General features: G+C 39.7%; 1 protein-coding gene and 1 long non-coding RNA gene across 2 annotated transcripts in view; both read left to right on the top strand.

Moving 5' to 3' along the window:
- The window catches only part of SLC26A4 (solute carrier family 26 member 4), a 50,761-nt gene extending 43,895 nt beyond the window's left edge, over positions 1 to 6,866 (top strand). Inside the window, exons 20-21 of the mRNA XM_025449573.3 lie at positions 2,305 to 2,388; positions 4,499 to 6,866. Of these exons, the coding sequence (XP_025305358.1) occupies positions 2,305 to 2,388; positions 4,499 to 4,522 (108 nt within the window). The 3' untranslated portion in view covers positions 4,523 to 6,866. The remainder of the gene's footprint in view (positions 1 to 2,304; positions 2,389 to 4,498) is intronic.
- A 3,406-nt stretch (positions 6,867 to 10,272) lies between these two features.
- LOC112661508 (uncharacterized) lies at positions 10,273 to 14,833 on the top strand. The gene is made up of 3 exons (XR_003137755.3): positions 10,273 to 10,574; positions 12,144 to 12,320; positions 12,851 to 14,833. It is a non-coding gene; the product is annotated as an uncharacterized LOC112661508 (long non-coding RNA).
- The last annotated feature ends 3,404 nt before the right edge of the window (positions 14,834 to 18,237 follow it).

The following is an 18,237-nucleotide window of genomic DNA, read 5'->3' as shown; positions in this document are numbered from 1 at the left end:
ATATAGGTGGTGAGTCTTGGATTTTCTGTGATTTGGGTATACAAATGCACAATTGTGTGTATAATTTAAATTTTCAGCCATCTGGAAAATCCTGATGATAAATGTCTTTAAATAGGATCCATTAGGTCACAAGTGATCTTTGAAAAAGGAAAAAAAGAAAAATCACAAGTCAGCCTAGAGTTAATTATTTCCTACAAAATAGAATAGACTGTGGTTTCCCATGAGCCTCCCTAGTTTGTCAACTCTCCTGACACATTCCAGACTGGGTCATTGGGCTGGTCATTGGGCTGGGTTATTGGGCCTGGTCCAAGAACCTCTTCTCTCATGGACCCTCAGTGAATTTGGGCAAATAAAACAAATACTTATAAAATAACAACAGTAGTAATTATTCCAGTGACATGGGTGTGCTATATTTTTAATTGCTTCCTTTTTAAAAATTAGGATAAGTAGATTTTTATTGTAGATTGGAAGTTGATATCTGAAGTAAAATTAATTTAGAAAACAATAGTGCATTATTGTTTTCAGCTCTTGTTAGTGGAGAGACCACTTAATGCTGCTGGGGAAAATATTAGCACTAAATACCAAGGTGTGGATCTTAAATACATAAAAGAAAAAAAGCAGTAAAACATAAACCAAAAAATGAGAAATCAACAAGCTACATGCAAGGTGCTGATCTCTGAAAGTTCATAAACCTTTTTCTATTTTCTGTCTAACAAAATTCTCTAACCCATAGGTTAACAGCAATAAAGCAGGATCATACAAAGCATCTAAAAAAACCCTCGCATTAAAAGTATTTAGAACTGAGGTGTCAAATTCTTTCTCAACATGGAAATGGTTATTTTGTTATTTGTTTATACTCTATTTCTGATTCAAGCTCTCAGGCCATGAATGCCACAGAAACCATCAAGAGTGCCCCTTCCAAAAAAAAAGAGTGCCCCTTCCAGTGTTAGACTCAATCTTGTCTGCCATCAGGGAGGCATTGTGACTGGCTGGGATGGAATTTTTTTTTTTCTTTTTCTTTCTTTCTTTCTTTCTTTTTTTTTTTTTTTTTTTTTTACCCTGAACAAATATTAGACTGAGTTTAACTGAGTACTTCTATATCATACACTTCTTGGTTCACTGGGTAGATGATTGAGCACTACTGGCCTCCCTCACACCAGGAACCTTATACTTTTATGTGCCCTGTCTAGCACAAAGCCTCATACATGGTAGATGTATAGAAAGTGGTGATAAATCATGCCTGTGGTACTTTCCTTTCCTCCAGGAAACATAACTTGTGGTGTTTGGATATGCGGATGCAGTGATATGACCCTCTCCCTGTCCCTTTATTTGACCATCACAAGAATTATTCTAGGATAGCCTCGACTTGTGGTTAGACCTATCCCCTAACTTTTATGTTATGACCATCTGCCCAGGGACTTAATCTCTGATGCATTTCCACAGGAGCAAAGAGAACTGGGTTATCTATTTTTGAGATGAAAAGTAGCTCAAAAGCACTTCAAAACATCACTCTTGCCTTGATACACATCTGGAGTTACTTTAGGGGGCACCTGGGTGGCTCAGTAGTTGAACGTCTGCCTTTGGCCCAGGTCGTGATCCCGGGGTTCTAGGATAGAGTCTTGCATCAGGTTCCCTGCATGGAGCCTGCTTCTCCCCCTGCCTATGTCTCTGCTTCTCTCTCTCTCTGTCTCTCATGAATAAATTTTAAAAAAATCAAAAAAAAAAAAAAAAAAAAAGGAAAAAAGGAAGTATCCTTCATATTTAAAACAAAGCCCAAATTGTTATTGGTTTCCTTTGTGTGGAAGCATAAATTGCATACTACTGCTAAAAAGCAGAACTTTTCTGAACCAATGTGGTTCATACACTCTGGCTTCCAATTCCAATAAAATTAATTTCCATCCAATTCAACTGAGGACTGCTTATTGTCATCAGTCACAAGCCCTTCACTGCACACTCAATGGTGTACTAAGTGCTCTCAGCTCAGCCACTGAAGGGAAAAAACACAATTGACTGCTGAGTCATTTAGGCAGACAGGGTGATCCATTAAGAGGTACGCACTTCAGCTGTTGGGGAAGAGAGCTGAAAAGGAGGGGAGACAATGGAAAGCCATGGGAGGTCATACTTGAATGTGAAAAATTGGTATGGGGAAACATTCTAAGGTGGAAAATGTAAAAGAACACAAAGCTGAACAGGATTTTGCTGTATGGAGATTACAGCAAAGCTTCAAATAATTTTCAGAGGAGTATCAGGGTGGGGCTGATGTCATTATCTTTCCAATAAATATTCTCTGTTCTCTTGGTCAAGATTACTCTCATCCAAGACTGTAAGGATCCTCTTGAATTAATGGAAGCAGAGCTGATTGAAGAAGAACTAGATGTCCAGGATGAGGTATGATCATTATTTCCTTTCAAAGAAAATAATTTGTATTGAACCTTGAACGAATAGAATAATACAAATAGTGATGATGTCTGACTAAACCATTCAGGGAAAATGATTTTTAAGAAATACCAAAAGGATGGCTTCATAGAAAAGGGAAAATGGAAAACAAAAATTGTCCCTTGAAGACATTAGGTACTTAGGGACCTTTTGCCCCAGACATATAGGCATGATCAGTGACTGGAGCTGCCAACATAGTGGCACTGACTTTTTACCTAAGCCTCTCCATGTGTCCCCTTCCTTCCCCACCTAAGGGCAATGGGATTAGGAGTAAGGTAGACAGAGGGGATTTCTAACCTGGGAGTTTCATAAGCTTCAGAAGAAGAATGTGAGGGACAGGAACCTCATGGAACTTTCTTCATCTCACTGATGATAGCACACAAGACACTCCTTCCATTTGAGGCTGGTCCCATGTATTGCCAATACTCTTGGGACATCAGACTCTTCCTAGGAACCTTGACCTAAATGTATTATCTGACTGAACTTTTCGGCTCCACCACCGAGTAAGAGTAAAATGGGACCAACAAAGGAAGATCATAGGAATTTTAAAGTTGAAAGATGTCTTGGGATATCAAGACATCTGCATCCTAGCCCAGCAGAAATCTCTCCTACTCCGTCCCTAAGGATGTTCACTTAGCTTTTGTGTGAACATCTCAAGATAAGGGCAAGTGGTAGCTTTTCAAGGGCCTTTGTCACGAGGTTGGATGTCTCCAAGTGTTAGTTCTGCTTCCAATACTAGATGCAGCCTTTCTTTAATAAGTACCCAGTGCACTGAGATCTGCCCTCTTTAGCAACACAAACCCTCTTCCTGAACAGCCCTTACATATTTGAGAGTAGCTCTCATGTGTCCACCAGACTCTACTCCAGGCTAGATTCCTCTAGTTCCCTTTATTCCTCATGGGCACAAAATTTGTCACTGTCCACTCCCAAGTGGAGTCAGGTCAGCATGAAGATTATGCAACCACAACCTACCTTGATCTTGCCAAGATTTGTTTATTACTGCGACTTCAAAATGTGTTTATTTTCATTGCAACCACATCAGAATCTTGGCTTCTATTGAGCAGGGGCCAGCTAAACACTTGGGCATTTTACACGAATGGTGGTCTAGCTAGGCTCCCCGTTCATATTTGTGTTATTGGTTTTTGACCCTAATGCAGAATTATGCATATTTTTGCTAGATTATATCTTGTTGATTTTATTTTGAAATACTTTCAAATTCTGAATGCATCACCCAACATATTAACTAACCATTCTGCTGATGCCATATGTAAATCTGACTAGCATGCCTTATTCCAGATCTTGATAAAAACGTTGAGAAGAGCAACCTTCAGGCAGTAAGGATGACAGGCAGAGATTTTTGTGGAGAAAGTACATTGCTAGGGTGAAAGTCAGAGGTCCTGCATCCTTAGCCTACCAGCTTAGTGAGTCTGGGAATGTCATTCTTGAGCTTAGAAGTACTTCCAGCTTTACTGGTTTACGAGTATGGTTATAAGACTGACTTAGTTGAGTAAAAACTCATCAAATTGGAACTTAAGAAGTTGGCACATTACAGAAGTATTTTTTGATTGCCTCATAAACTAACAGTATCATTATTCAGGTAATGGATAAGAGGATCATTCAGGTGGGGTTCTGGGTTCCGGGAGATGGCAAAGGGGTAGAGTGGAGTGGTTTTGAGGGTATGAGCTTTAGAACCATTCAGATTTGTATGCCAGCCTCACATCTACTACTTCCTGGCTGTGTAGCCCAGGGAAAATTACTCACCAGGTCTTCATTTCATTTTCTTCATGTGAAATGGAAATAGTAATACTTTATAGAGCTGTAAATATTAAAGGATACATGTAAAAGAATAATAGTCTCTTGTACATAGTAAGTACTTGATAAATAGTACTCGCTGCTTTTAAATAAATCCAAGAATGATGAGGTACAAATTTAAGTTTTTACCATACACATGAGTAAATGTGAGTAACCCTAACAGTCAAATCATATTTGTAAAAAACAAGATCATGTGGACTAAAGGACAATTTATTTGTATGAATACTTTGTTTCCCTTTTGTTTCCCCAGGCTATGCGTAGTCTTGCTTCCTGAAAGTGGGCTCAGGAGGTTACTCTAAGCAAGGACTGAAAGGCAAGATTTACCCACCGGTAGACTTCTATGCAAACATTTTCTGCATTGACTATTTCTTTGGACTTGAAACACTCATTCTCTTTCCATTTGATTTTTTAAAATCTTTGATTTTTTTTTAACCTCTTAGCCAATGAAAGAGAACCAGTAAGATTTTTTTTTAAGGCTTTATTTATAAAATAAATAGCTTACCTCTAAAATGTGCAAAATGGTGAGGAGAATTATCCAGGTGATTTAGCAATGTCCAGGATCTGCTGATGTTAAGCTGCTGTTCCTCCACAACAGGTTTGCTAACAGTGTTCTCGTGGGTACTGCTGTACCTCTGTTTAGTTGGGTAAATGTGCCCCAAACAGTCTCTGTGGGCAGGTGGACCAGGAAGGACTATCATAAAGAAAAAATCCATTTCTAACTGACTTTCGTCGCCATCAGCTGCACTGGCCACGGTGTAGGGTCACACTGAATAAATGCAGAAATTTAATTATTAATGCATTTATCCATAAAAGTCTTATCACATTTAGTAAATACATCAATGAAGTTTTTAAAATGCAAACTTAGTAGTTAATAGTCAATGTTATTATATGTGACCAGATATGTAGCCAGAGTTAAAAAAAAAAAGGGGGGGGGTTCACTTAAAAACTACAGAACCAGACTGATCTATTTTAGAAACACTGATTCAGAGAAGCGAAGCAATAAGATTATTGTGGTGTGCAGAAATCCTTTTTTGATGATGATTGTCATGGATCACAATTAAGATCAAATAAAATATATGACAGACTCTAGATTAAAGATGCAGCTTTTATTTATCTTAGTTTATAGAAATGATCATCATGTACAGGTCTATAGACGTATGGTCTATTTAAAATCTAATGCAAAAATTGTGTTATTTTGAACAAAAAACCAATTTTGATATAAGACTTAGTCTATATTTTTCTCTAAAACTTTAGCAGTGTATGAAATATATGATCTTTAACAGAATTCTGACCACCTTTCCAAAAAAAAAAATCTAAAAAATGGATATCCTATATATAAATCTATATTTAAAATGAGTTTTTTTAGACAGAGCATTCTAAATGAACTTCAAAAAAATGGGTTTGGAATATATACATTGAAAATACTTAGGTTTTTAAAAATCCATATTTTAAACCAGAACCTTTTATATTTTTTTATTTTTACTTAATCTTTTTTGAGTGCCAATGATTTTCTAGGTATTATATATAAATATAGACTTTAGTCCCGAGGACTATTCCCACATAATTCACACCGGAGTGAATGAAATTGTACTTAATTTCTAGGGAAAAAAATACTCAGGTCCCCAAGTAAGACACTGTTTTGCCCGCTTGAGATTTATTTTGTACCTTTGGCACAAATGTGTGAAATTCCCAGATGTGTTTGGCTATCTAAAGGCAGCATGTCTTATCCTTGTGTTTCTTCTTAAATACAATCAGAAGTAAGTTATCCACTTCTGAAGGATTACTATCAGTGGTCATATCAAACTGGTTAACTAAAAGTATCACCCAAGTCTTTCTACATATTGAAATTTGAGTGAGCTGCAATGGATTGCAATGTTACAATATTCTTTCATTTATGGGTTGTACTGTCCTTCGCTGATATAGAACAGATGTGACCCCTGTTGGGAACAGCCTAACCAGGATTATAATATCCCATTTCCACATCAATACCTGCCTCTAATAGCAACAAATCTTCTAAGGGTGAACATAACAGTCTTGCAGAAAATGGATGAATACCTCTGTTTAATAGAGGAAATATGCACTGCCCTTTTATTAGTTAAAGGAAATACCAAAGTTCCATTTTACAATAAGGCTAGAGTTTTGTAAAATCTTGGGTCCACTTGTGACTATTATAAGACCAGAGTCTATCTGACTTGATCCCAAGCTCACTCTAGGAATACGGTCTTCTCTGTGCATTTTGTGAATAGTAACCATACTTTTAAATCTGTATTGTCAATGAAAATTTTACTTGAAATTGAAGTGAGGTTGTCTTTTGTTATGTTTTTAACCTATAGGATAAGATTCAGTGTTGTATATGAATTTCAGTAACAATAAAATCAAATCATGTACATCGGAAATATTTGCACATATTTTTATTAAATGTAAAGTTGCCTTTCATACTACTTGGATGTGTCCTTCCTGAACAAAATTATTAAATGTACTAAAAATGCTACATTTTAAGTTTGCCATTACTCTCAACAGCCATGATTTTGATGTATTCTTTATAGCTCCACTTTTATTTGTACGCAAATGTCTTTTTGTAAAGACTTTTCATGCAATAAACGTTGCAAAAAAGCTCAGTTAATTCTTATAATTCTTACCCAAGTATTTCCAGTTTGTCTTGTGCAATTATTTTCATTATTTTAAGCAAACTTTTCACACTGTTACAATGCATGTATCAAAAGGATACAAAGTATAGTGTACAAAGTATAGGAATTTTCACAAAACAAGGACACTAGTAGAGCCAGCACCCAGGTCAATATGCAGAATATATGCAGCAGCCCAGAAGCCCTCTCAAGCTCCCTCCTAGTAACTGCCCAAAGGGCTAACTACAAACACCTGAATGATGTCCAAATGTGGTGCCATCTGAACAGATGGGGCAGGGGCAGAGGGACAGGGAGAGAGAATCCTTAAGCAGACTCCTGCTCAATCTCAGGACCCTGAGATCATGACCTGAGCTGAAAATCAAGAGGATGCTTAAGCAACTGAGCCATTGCAATGTCCCTCCATTTGAGCCATTCTTCTAGGTGTGTAGTAGTATCTTACTGTGGTTTTAATTTGCCTTTTGCTAAGGACTAAAGAAGTTGAGTGCCTTCTCAGATGTTTATTATTATTATTATTTTTTTATGATAGTCACAGAGAGAGAGAGGCAGAGACATAGGCAGAGGGAGAAGCAGGCTCCATGCACCGGGAGCCTGATGTGGGATTCAATCCCCGGTCTCCAGGATCACGCCCTGGGCCAAAGGCAAGCGCCAAACCACTGCGCCACCCAGGGATCCCTCAGATGTTTATTATTATTTAAATATCCCTTTTTGTGAATCATCTGCCCAAACCATTCACCAGTTTGTTTTTTTCAGTCATCTGCCTTTTTCTAATGGCCTTGTAAGATTGTATAGTGAGGAATCTATATAGTCCTCACTAATATGTTATGTAAGGGCCAAGGACAGGCTGCCCCAAAATGGGCCACTTTGGCATGAAGATTATTTTTGAGGTAAAAGCAATCAAAACCCAACAGATTCTGGAAAAGCTCTTTACCTCCCCCACAACTGCTTAGAAGAATTTAGACAAGATGTACTCCAGGAAGAGACCTATCACCATAACTATATTTTGATATGAACTAGGTAGGATAGACAGGGAGAGGCCTAGCAAGGCCTGTTTGATCAAAGTTCTCTGTGTCCTGTGGTTTCTGAGTGGCACTGCAAACATTTAACAAAGATTTACTCTTTTTGGTATCCCTGGGTGGCGCAGCGGTTTGGCACCTGCCTTTGGCCCAGGGCGTGATCCTGGAGACCCGGAATCGAATCCCACGTCGGGCTCCCGGCGCACGTAGCCTGCTTCTCCCTCTGCCTGTGTCTCTGCCTCTCTCTCTCTCTCTCTCTCTGTGACTATCATAAAAAAAAAAAAAAAAAAAAAAAAGATTTACTTTTTTTCATCTTCCTGTGAATTGCATTCCATCCCAGTGAAGCATCAGACCCCTACCTCCTTCTCCTTAGTGCAGAATGACATATGTACCTCTTTTTGCCTGTCTTTGGAATCTCCATGTCTGTGTGGATTCCTTGTATGTACGAAATTAAATTTAATATTCTCCTGTTAAGCTGTCTTACATCAATTTGATTCTTTGTCCAGCTAGAAGGCTCTTGAAGGGCAGAGGAAATTTGTTCTTCCCAGCAGGTAGAAATATATATTACAAATACCTTATTCTATTTGATGAGAGAAAAAGGAACAGAGGTTGGACTTTGCTGCAGTTCCCGGTCCCCATGCAGAATTCCTGAAGCATACACACTGTAACATTCTTAGAGCTCCCTCAAGGACTCCCTTTAATGTTTTACCGCCTTAGCTTTGCTCTGGTGTTACTTTCCTCTGATGATCGTAAACATCCCTCACCCCAGGATATGTTAGCAATCATCCTTCAAACATATGACCCACTGATATATATCTGAAGGGTCTCGTGACCAGTGTCTTAGTAGACAGTAGTAAATAATCTTAACAGTAGCTAGTCCCTCAAAGTCCTAGAAGCCTTGTTTCCAAGTTCCCTAGAGACTTAACGCTATCCCTAACCCCCAGTAATAGAAAAGTGTATAATCAGTCATTTCTCACAATCCCAGGGCAGCTCTGTTCATGGGCCCTGTCCCTGTGCTATATTAAAAGCACTTTTTTGCACTGAAAATATCTCAAGATTTCTTTCTTGACCGTTTGCTTATGGTCCCACATCATATTCTGTAGATTGGCTTTTCATATTTGAAAATGCATAAAAATCATGCATTTTTAAACAAATTTAATGTAGTTCAATTTACCATTTTTCTCCTTAATGTTTAGCTTTTTTTTTTTTTTTTTTCCTTTTTGGTATATAGTTTAAGAAATCTTTGTCTAAGATAATGAAGATACTTTCCTATGTTTTCTAACAAAAACTTTGTTTTACTTTTCACATTTAGATACATATCTGGAGTCGATTTTTATATACGGTGTGAGGCAAGGAGTGAAAGTGCCACGTGCACAGTAGGTATTTAATAAATAGTTGGAAGACTGAATTAAGCTGCAGTGATGCTGAACAAGGCCAATAGGCTTGGGAATGGCAATCAGATTAGTGTGCAGTTGTTTAGTTTCCTGGGCTTGCAGGCCTATTCCTGGGGCCTACCACAGCTCACCTGCCCTATTTGCCTGCTCACCCTACAGCTTTCCAGAAAAGGGTCTGGGGATTCACTTGGATGCACGCAGAGCTTCAGAGAGCAGAAGGCTCTCCTAGACTTTATGCTCATTTTGAATCTGCTCACAAAGGTAGCCCACTTCATTCTTTTCTTTGGGGACATCTTTAGGCCTGGTCATGGAGAGGTCATGAGATCTAGCTTAAAGGTCATCCCCAATGCACTGTTTTAGACCAAGTGCTCCAGTATTCTGAGTATCCCCTGTGCAACTGAAACAAAGCAAAGCAAAACAAAACAACTTTTTGAAATAATTATAGATTCACAAGAATTTGCAAAGAAATGTACAGCGAGGTTCCCATGTACCTTTTACCCAGCCTCCCCCAGTGTTAACATCTTGTATAACTATAATAAGTACAATATAAAACTCTTGACAGTGGCACTGGTACAAACCAAAGAGTTTATTCACATTTCGCCAGTTACACATACACTCATTTGTGTAGCTCTATACAGTTTTATCCCATGTACAGCTTCATATAAACCCCACCACATCAAGGTGGTTAACTGTACCTTCAGCACAAGGCTCCTTCTGAGGGCCCATTTTAAAAATGGGATTAAAAAGCATTCGAGGGACACCTTCAGGGGGTGGGGGGGAGGCTCAGTCGGTTAAGCATCTGCCTTTGACTCAGGTCGTGATCCCAGGGTCCTGAGATCAAGCCCCACATCAGGCTCCCTGCTCAGAGGGGAGTCTGCTTCTCCCTTTCCCACTGCCCCTCCTGCTCGCGCTCTCTCTCTCTCAAATAAATAAATAAAATCTAAAAAAAAAAAAAAAAAAAAAGCACTCCAAGCACAGATATACCTCTTCACATGACCCTACTCCCAGACTTAAGGCCAAACAAGGATATCCTGAGTCCTTGTTTACAGGAGCTCCTCTGATATACTTCCTACAGCCTAGGTAAGTTGACAACCTAATGTTCTATTTCAGAATTTGTTGGCATTTTTTTTCATTTTTCATCCCAGTCATGGAGGAACTCTAAATCTCACAGCAGGAGGATCTGAAAAGGTCACCGTTTAGCTGTAAAAGAATGGTACAAATCCTTGACCAACCAGTGCTACAAGTTGGTGGGGGCTCCTCAGGAGGGAGACCAGGTATGGCTCTTGTCTTAGTTCAGTACGCTATAACAAATTATCATACACCGGATGGCTTAAGAAACAGACTGTTTATTTCTCACAGTTCTGGAAACTAGAAGTCTGAGATCGGTGTGCCAGTACAGTCAGGTTCTTGGCTAGAGCCTTCTTCATTTACAGAGAGTTGTCTTGTTTCATCCTCACCCAGTTAGCTCACTGGCCTCTTCTTATAACGGCACTAATCCCATCATGAGGGCTTCACTCTCTTGACCTAATTACTTCTTAAACGTACCTCATCCAAATACCATTACTTTGGGATTATGGATTCAATGCATAAATTTGAGGGAGACACATTTAGTTCATTGCAGCTCTCTTCAAAGCACCTGTAAACTAGGTGGTCCTGCCATGCAGCTGAGGATGGGTTCTGATCTTTGCATGTTGATCAAAGCAGTCAACCCTACCCCTTCCAGGTGAATTCACTTCCTTGCTCATCAATTTGTGGCCAATCTAGCAAGGCAGGATCGTTTTGAACCCATTCCTCCAAGTCTATACATATACAAAAGGAGGCCTAGGAATCCTTCTCTACCCCAGCACAGCAGTGTTCAGGAAAACAGGAGAGATCTGCACCATTAAAACACACCTGTGAGCCCATGACCTTTCTCCACTTGAGTAAGGAAAGAAGTGGTGAGCAGTGAGGCTGGGGTGGGGGTGGGGAACCGGGCCAGGTTATAAGGGCCTTGTAGAGCACATTAAAGAACTTGGATTTTATCCTCTGCTCTGGTGAGAGATAAAGGCCAAGTGGCTGGGTCACATTACCTCCCTAATCCAATCAGCTGACCTGGACACCTAGCGATAAATTCCGAAGGTGAAATTAAAGTAGAGATGAATGAAGCTTTATTGTTTATTTTCCAAGGAGCGAGTGACAGGTGAAAGCAGACATATTAATTAGCTTTTGTGACTTAAAGAACTTGTTTAAGGGATGCGATTTTTATTTCTCTAGTTTATCCTTAAGACAATTTTAGTATCCTATTATCTATAATGATTAAATGTAATCATAAAAGTAATGAGGAAAGCATGTGCTATATTAAAACATTTAAGGCAGAAGTAGACCCTGATTTTAGATTGCGGAGTTAACATTCCTTACAGACATGCTGCTGTTTCAATGTGGGAGTCACCGTCTTTTCTGGTGTTACTTGCTTAAAAACAAATAAATCCACCAAAAAGAGAACTTTTGGTCCCTAAAACCAAGGAAGATGTGACTGCTTAATATTTCTGTTTCCACTAGTTATTAAATGTCTATGACAAAATCCAAGGTCTGGGAAATAAGCACTCTCTGCTTGCTGCCACCTCCTCCCAAAGAACTCAAGGCTTTGAACCTTTTGGGGTGGTGTTTTGCTCTTCTCTTCCTTCTCTTCCCTTCTCGTATTGGGTAGCTGGCCCACCCAGAGACATAGCCAACCACACAGTGAGGAAGCTCAGGGTAAAAGTCTAAGATCTATACTCAGGGGAGAAACAGTATGGAGGCCAAATTTGCCTGCCTACATTGTTGAAGCTAGTTCCTCTTTAAAATTTCTTTTTTTTTTTTTTCAGACACTACTTTTTCCATTAGTTCCTTATTCATTCATTCAAGTGTTGACTGTGCACCTATGTTGTGATAGGCGCAGAGCTAGAAGCTGCGTATACAGTGAGCGGTAAACCGAACAGGACACAACCTCTATTCTCATGGAACTTATAGTCTCATGTGGGAGAGAGACCATCAATAATCAGGTAAACATCGTATATGACAACTACTTGTAGAGGCTTGAAGGCAACAAATAGAGGGCCTCCTGTGATAGGGAAGACAGGGGTGGGAAGGCTGTGCACTCTCCCCGAGGAGGTAATCCTTAAGGAAGGAATTAGCGTGCAGAGATCTGCTGGAAAACTGTCCAAGCAGAAGGACCGGCCTAGGGAAGAGCCCTGAGGTGGAGATGATTTCAACACAGCAGGGGTTATCTGGAATGGAGAGATCAGCAAGACTGAGGAGGCTGCCAGTGTAGGGTCCTAAACACTCAAGAATCTGTAATGGAAAGTCAGTGAAAAGCTTTAAGTTGGGGGGTGGTCAGTTTTGTGTTTCTGGAAGATTACTCTAATAGACACGCAACACAGACTTGTTGGTTTCTGTGTGCAGCTAGCTCTGAAGGGATACCGGAGGATCTGGTCACTGTGGTTGCCTGTGGGCTGAGGAACCAGGTGGCCGGGGACAGAGGTGGGAGGCACAAGTTTTACTACAGACCCTTTATTAACTTCTGAACTTGAAGGTATCATATATATATGACATATATATATAAATCCCAAGACTGGAAACAGGAACAGGAAGAAGGCAACTGCAGCTGTCCAGGACAGATCTAAGACACACTTCAGGAAACGGTGAGTTTCACTCAGAGTGAGGAAGGGGGAGGCATTCAGATAATCCCTGTTTTTGGATTCAGAATTGAGCAACTAAGTGGATAGTGATGATAACTGAAATTGGGGAGGGGTAAAGAGGGACGCTTAGGGGGCAGTTCCAGAATTTCTACTTAGGAGAGGCTAGCGGTGGTCAGCTAGTTGGAAGTGGGGGCTTTTGTGCATTTGCATAGCATTTCTAGCATCAGGATAGGTTCGATTATACTGCAGTCACCTAAAATATACACACAACATGCACACACTCACTTCAGAACTAAAACACAGCAAAAACGTCAGTGACTTATACAATAGTTTTTCTTTCTTTTTTTCTTGCTCAAAGTTTGCTACAGGTTTAAATGACACTCTGGGCAATTTTCCTACACGTGATGGTTTAGCATTCCAGGCTGTTTTGATCTTAGGCATCTGTATCTCAACACATGATAACTTTGCAACAAAGAAAGGGGGGGGGGAGACAGCAAGGAGAATTGTGCACCTGTTCCTAAATATTTCCACCTAGATGCAATATGTGTAGTTTCCCCCCACATTTCAGTGGTCACAGTAATTGCCCTCACCAACTGCAAGGAGGTGGATAAATATAAATCTCCCAAATGTCTGGGAAAGGAAGGGGGCTGGAAGTATTGATAAAGCTCTAGTGACATCACTATGATAGTTCCATAAGAATGAAAAAACTTCCAAAGTTAGTATCAAAGAATGGGGTACATTAAAATAAAGGGGCACCTGGCTGGTTCTGTGGGTGGAGCATGTGACATAGGGTGGGGAGTCTGAACCCCACACTGAGCATAGAGATTACTTAAGAATATGGTACAGGTTATAAAAAAGAGTTGAAATATGGCCCATCAATGAACCCCCTCCCCATCGTTCGTTTTGTGTGGTGTGTGTGTGTGTGTGTGTGTGTACGAGGGACCCAAGAATCCCAATTTTGGACACATTAAATTCAAGATTCTTCTATCTAAATGGAAGTGTCAAATAAGCCACTAAAACATAAAACAGGAGGTCAGAGGGTAGGTCTGGGCTAGAGGTAGAATTTGGGAGATTAAAAAAATATATATCTACATTTGGGCACGAGAGTGTGAAGTGCAAGAGAGGGGTCTAGGCCAGTATGTTTAGGGATAAGATGGTCTAAGGGAAATGCAGACGATAATTCAAAGACAATTGTGACCAGAACCATGATGACAACCAAATTTAAAGAGGGGTCTGAAAAGGAGAGTAAGAAGCAACAGTCGCAGAAGAAGGGGAAAGTGGAGTGACACTGTTAATGACTAAGGGGAAGAGCCTTAAAAGATATGTGTATTTCTGCTCTTGTCAAAGCGAACTCCTCCACTGTGCGGCAGAACCCTTCTGCCTCTCAATTCCTGTCTCTCCACTGAGTCAGATCTATCAGTGCTTAACATGCTCTAGTGACTTTTCACTGTGTCCTTTACATGGAGCAAGAGGGCAAGGGATCTCTGTGGGGTCTCTTTTACAAAAGCACTAATCTTACTATTCATGAGGGCTGATCACCTTGCAAAGGCCCCATCTCCTAATACCATTACCTTGGGGGTTAGGATTCCAAATATGAATAGGGGGTGGGGGTGGACACTGACATTCAGATCATAGTAGTGCCTTCAATCACATTGCCCTGCCCAGTTCCCTTCACATCATTTGCAATTCTATACACTTGAGGGAAGCCTGGGTGGTTCAGTGGTTGAGCATCTGCCTTTGGCTCAGGGAGTGATCCTGGAGTCCAGGGATTGAGTCCCACATTGGGCTCCCCACAGGAGAGCCTCTCCCTCTACCAAGGTCTCTGCCTCTCTGTTTCTCATGACTAAATAAACAAAATCTTAAAAAAAAAAAAAAAACACACACACAAAAAAAGCAATTATCTGGAGGGTATTATGCTGAGTGAAGTAAGCCAGTCGGAGAAGGACAAACATTATATGTTCTCATTCATTTGGGGAATATAAATAATAGTTAAAGGGAATATAAGGGAAGGGGGAAGAAATGTGTGGGAAATATCAGAAAGGGAGACAGAACGTAAAGACTCCTAACTCTGGGAAACGAACTAGGGGTGTTGGAAGGGGAGGAGGGCGGGGGGTGGGAGTGAATGGGTGACGGGCACTAGGGGTTATTCTGTATGTTAGTAAATTGAACACCAATAAAAAATAAAAAATAAAAAAAAACAAATCTAAAAAAAAAAAAAAAAGATGAAATCGAGAGGGAGACAAACCATAAGAGACTCTTAATCATAGGAAACAAACTGAGGGTTCCTGGAGGGGAAGGGGGTGGGAGATGAGGTAACTGGGTGATGGATATTAAGGAGGACAAGTGATGTCATGAGCACCGGGTGTTATATAAGACTGATGAATCAGTCTTACTCTGAAACCTCTAACTCTGAAAGCAATAATACATTATGTGTTGATTAACTGAATTTAAATACAACTTTAAAAACTAAATATATAAAAAAAATCTTTTAAAAAGTTGTTAGTAAAAAAATAAGTAAATATATCAAAAAGTATATAGCAAAAGATATACAGAATTTTCCTGAATAATTAGAAATTAAATCATTATATACTGATATTTAAATAAATCATAATTTAAAAAGAAATCCTAATGGGAATTTAAAACCATCCAGAAGTGAATAATAAAAAAACATACTACATATAAAATTTAGACCTTGGGATAGGCACAGCTTTTTAAAATCAAAACAAAAATATGTGGCTGTGAAAAAAAAATTACATTTAGAATGTTAAAACTATTTTTCTCTTTCTTTTGGTTAAAAATACTAAAGAAGTAAAACTGACAAATTGAAACTAGGAAATACAATGCCTGCCAATAAAAATGAATTGTTAAAAAAAAAAAAAATGTGAATGAGTGCTTGTACTTCATCCTTGTAATTGTGTGTTTACTGTAGATAAAGTGCTATCTTTATTTCATGTAAAATTTGGTATTATTTTATTTGGTTTTATTATTTTATTTGGTATTAAAAGTGGTATTATTTCATTAAAAAAAAAAAACCAAAAAAAAAAAAAAAAAGCAATTATCTACACTTGATCTTAGCCAAAAGACTAAGAAGTGATAGGGCATTTACAATTCTAATTATTGTTTACCTGTACACTGTGAGTGTCCCCCCACTCCAATACAAAGCAAGTTGCAAGAAGATACAAGGAAAGCTTAGGTAGGGGAGAGGATAAGGATTGAGAAGCATAAGCGGTGCTTATTTCCTCTCAAAGTATCACATTTTCAGCAACTTTAAGAGAGTGTTGTTGATAAAAGAGTTAATATGATGAAAATAACATTGAAGCAAGCAGTCTAAAATTCCATCGCAAAGCAAGCAGAGTAGTTAGGCAAAGGTTGGCACCTGTATGAAGACATGCTGTCCCATCAACCAAAGTTGTGGGGCTCACCATGCCTCTTGACGTGGCCCAGGACAGATAACTCTTATGTTACAACCTGGCTACACCCTTGAGACAGGACCTCATCTACCTCTACACCACAGGACCTAGAACAGTGTCAGTCAATAGCAGGTACTCAATAGTTACTGAATAATTGTATTCACATAATCTTATATAAATTATCTATATAATTATATAACATACATTACTTCATTATTGATACAATAAATAAATAAAGTTGCAAATGCTGCTGATAGCTTAGTGAGACCTGGGCTGAGACCCACCCAACGACACAGATGTGAACTTCACTGGTAACCTCAGGAGGAGCGTTGGCAGTCAGGTGTTGGCTAAATGGCCAGATTGCAGGGAGGGAGGAGCAAGGGAAGAGAGGTGGTGGAGACTGCTCTTTCCAGAAGCTGGTGGCAAAGGGAAGAAAGAACAAGGTAGTGAACTATAAGATGCAAAACGAACAGAGTTTCGGTTTTTAAAAGGTAGAGACTTCACCATTTTTTGTTTGTGAGAACAGAGCCAGCAAAGAGAGAAGTGAAGATGCAAGAGAAAGGGTAGCGGGTGGGGCATGGACTAGAGTAGATTTGGTTTATTTACAAAACCGGGAGTGTTGACCTGCCCCCCAACACACACACAAAGGAAGTAAGGACAGGTGTGGGTAGAGGTCAGGAAGTCCAAGGGGGTGGGCCTTTCTTTCTGAGCCTGAAGTGCAGAAACATCACTTCCCAAACTACTCTTTTCAACTTCTCCTCTTAGCCAACTCTTCCGCATTTCTTTCCAGATCTCTTCACTTCTGCACTGTTAAGCTTTGTCAACGCCTCCCTGCTCTGGATCCGCCTGTAGCTCCTAGGTCTTCAGCTGGCTCAGGGTGTGATCATAGCCAATTGTCGTGGATTGTCCTGCTCTTTGATATTCAAATGACAAAATCTATCTTATGAAATTGTAGGAATTCCAGACTTTTTATCTGATTTCTCTAAGTATTAGGATTTCCATGGAGTATGTTCACATTGCACAAACCCTATCACCCTACTTCTGGAAGTGCAATAATTCAGCCCAGAGATGGACACAAACCTCTCCCTTAATTCCCTAAAATATAACTAAGATATCTGAAGTAAGATTTTATTTGAAAGCTTAGGGATAAACAGAAGGGAATGACAAGAAAGAAAAGTAAAAGGGTGTTGTAACTCAAACGCCCAGCCTATTTTGTTCTTGCTCTATCTACCTTGAGATCATCTTCTCAGATGTCAGAAAAGCTCATGTAATTGCAAAAGCACTGTTGATATTCCTCATCACACAGGAAAACTTTCGAAAAGCCCTATTTGAACTCTTCTGCACTTCCAACCAAGTTTCTGCCCCTATGTCGGCAGTCTGTTCCCTTCTCTGTCCTTCCAGAAGTTTCCTTCCACAGCACACAGAGATCTCTGGCCTCCGGCAGGGTCCTTCTCTAATCATACCCAGCTCAGCAGAACAAAAGCTGGAGGAACTGACCTCTGCAAAAAAGCCCCAGTTGTTACCCAAACCTGACCCAGCATCACACCCACCTGGAAACAGAATAGGAACGTTTGTCCAAAATTTCTCTGTGGATCCCCAGCATCAGAATCTCCTAGGGTCTGGGAATCAAACTAGAACATGTATGACTTGTAATTGTTTTAGATGATCGCTTTAGGAAATTACTATGAATCAAACCCTTAGTTTTGGGCCAAGTGTATCGTGTGTGCATATTGCCTTATCACCATTGCAGTATTTTTTAAAAATTTTTAAAAATTTATTTATGATAGTCACAGAGAGAGAGAGAGAGAGAGAGAGAGGCAGAGACATAGGCAGAGGATCGCGCCCTGGGCCAAAGGCAGGCGCCAAACCGC

The sequence above is a fragment of the Canis lupus genome, chromosome 18, assembly GCF_003254725.2.
Source record: "Canis lupus dingo isolate Sandy chromosome 18, ASM325472v2, whole genome shotgun sequence".
NCBI lineage: Eukaryota > Metazoa > Chordata > Mammalia > Carnivora > Canidae > Canis > Canis lupus.
The sequence above is the reverse complement of the archived record's forward strand: the minus strand, read 5'-3'. Positions and strand labels throughout refer to the sequence as shown.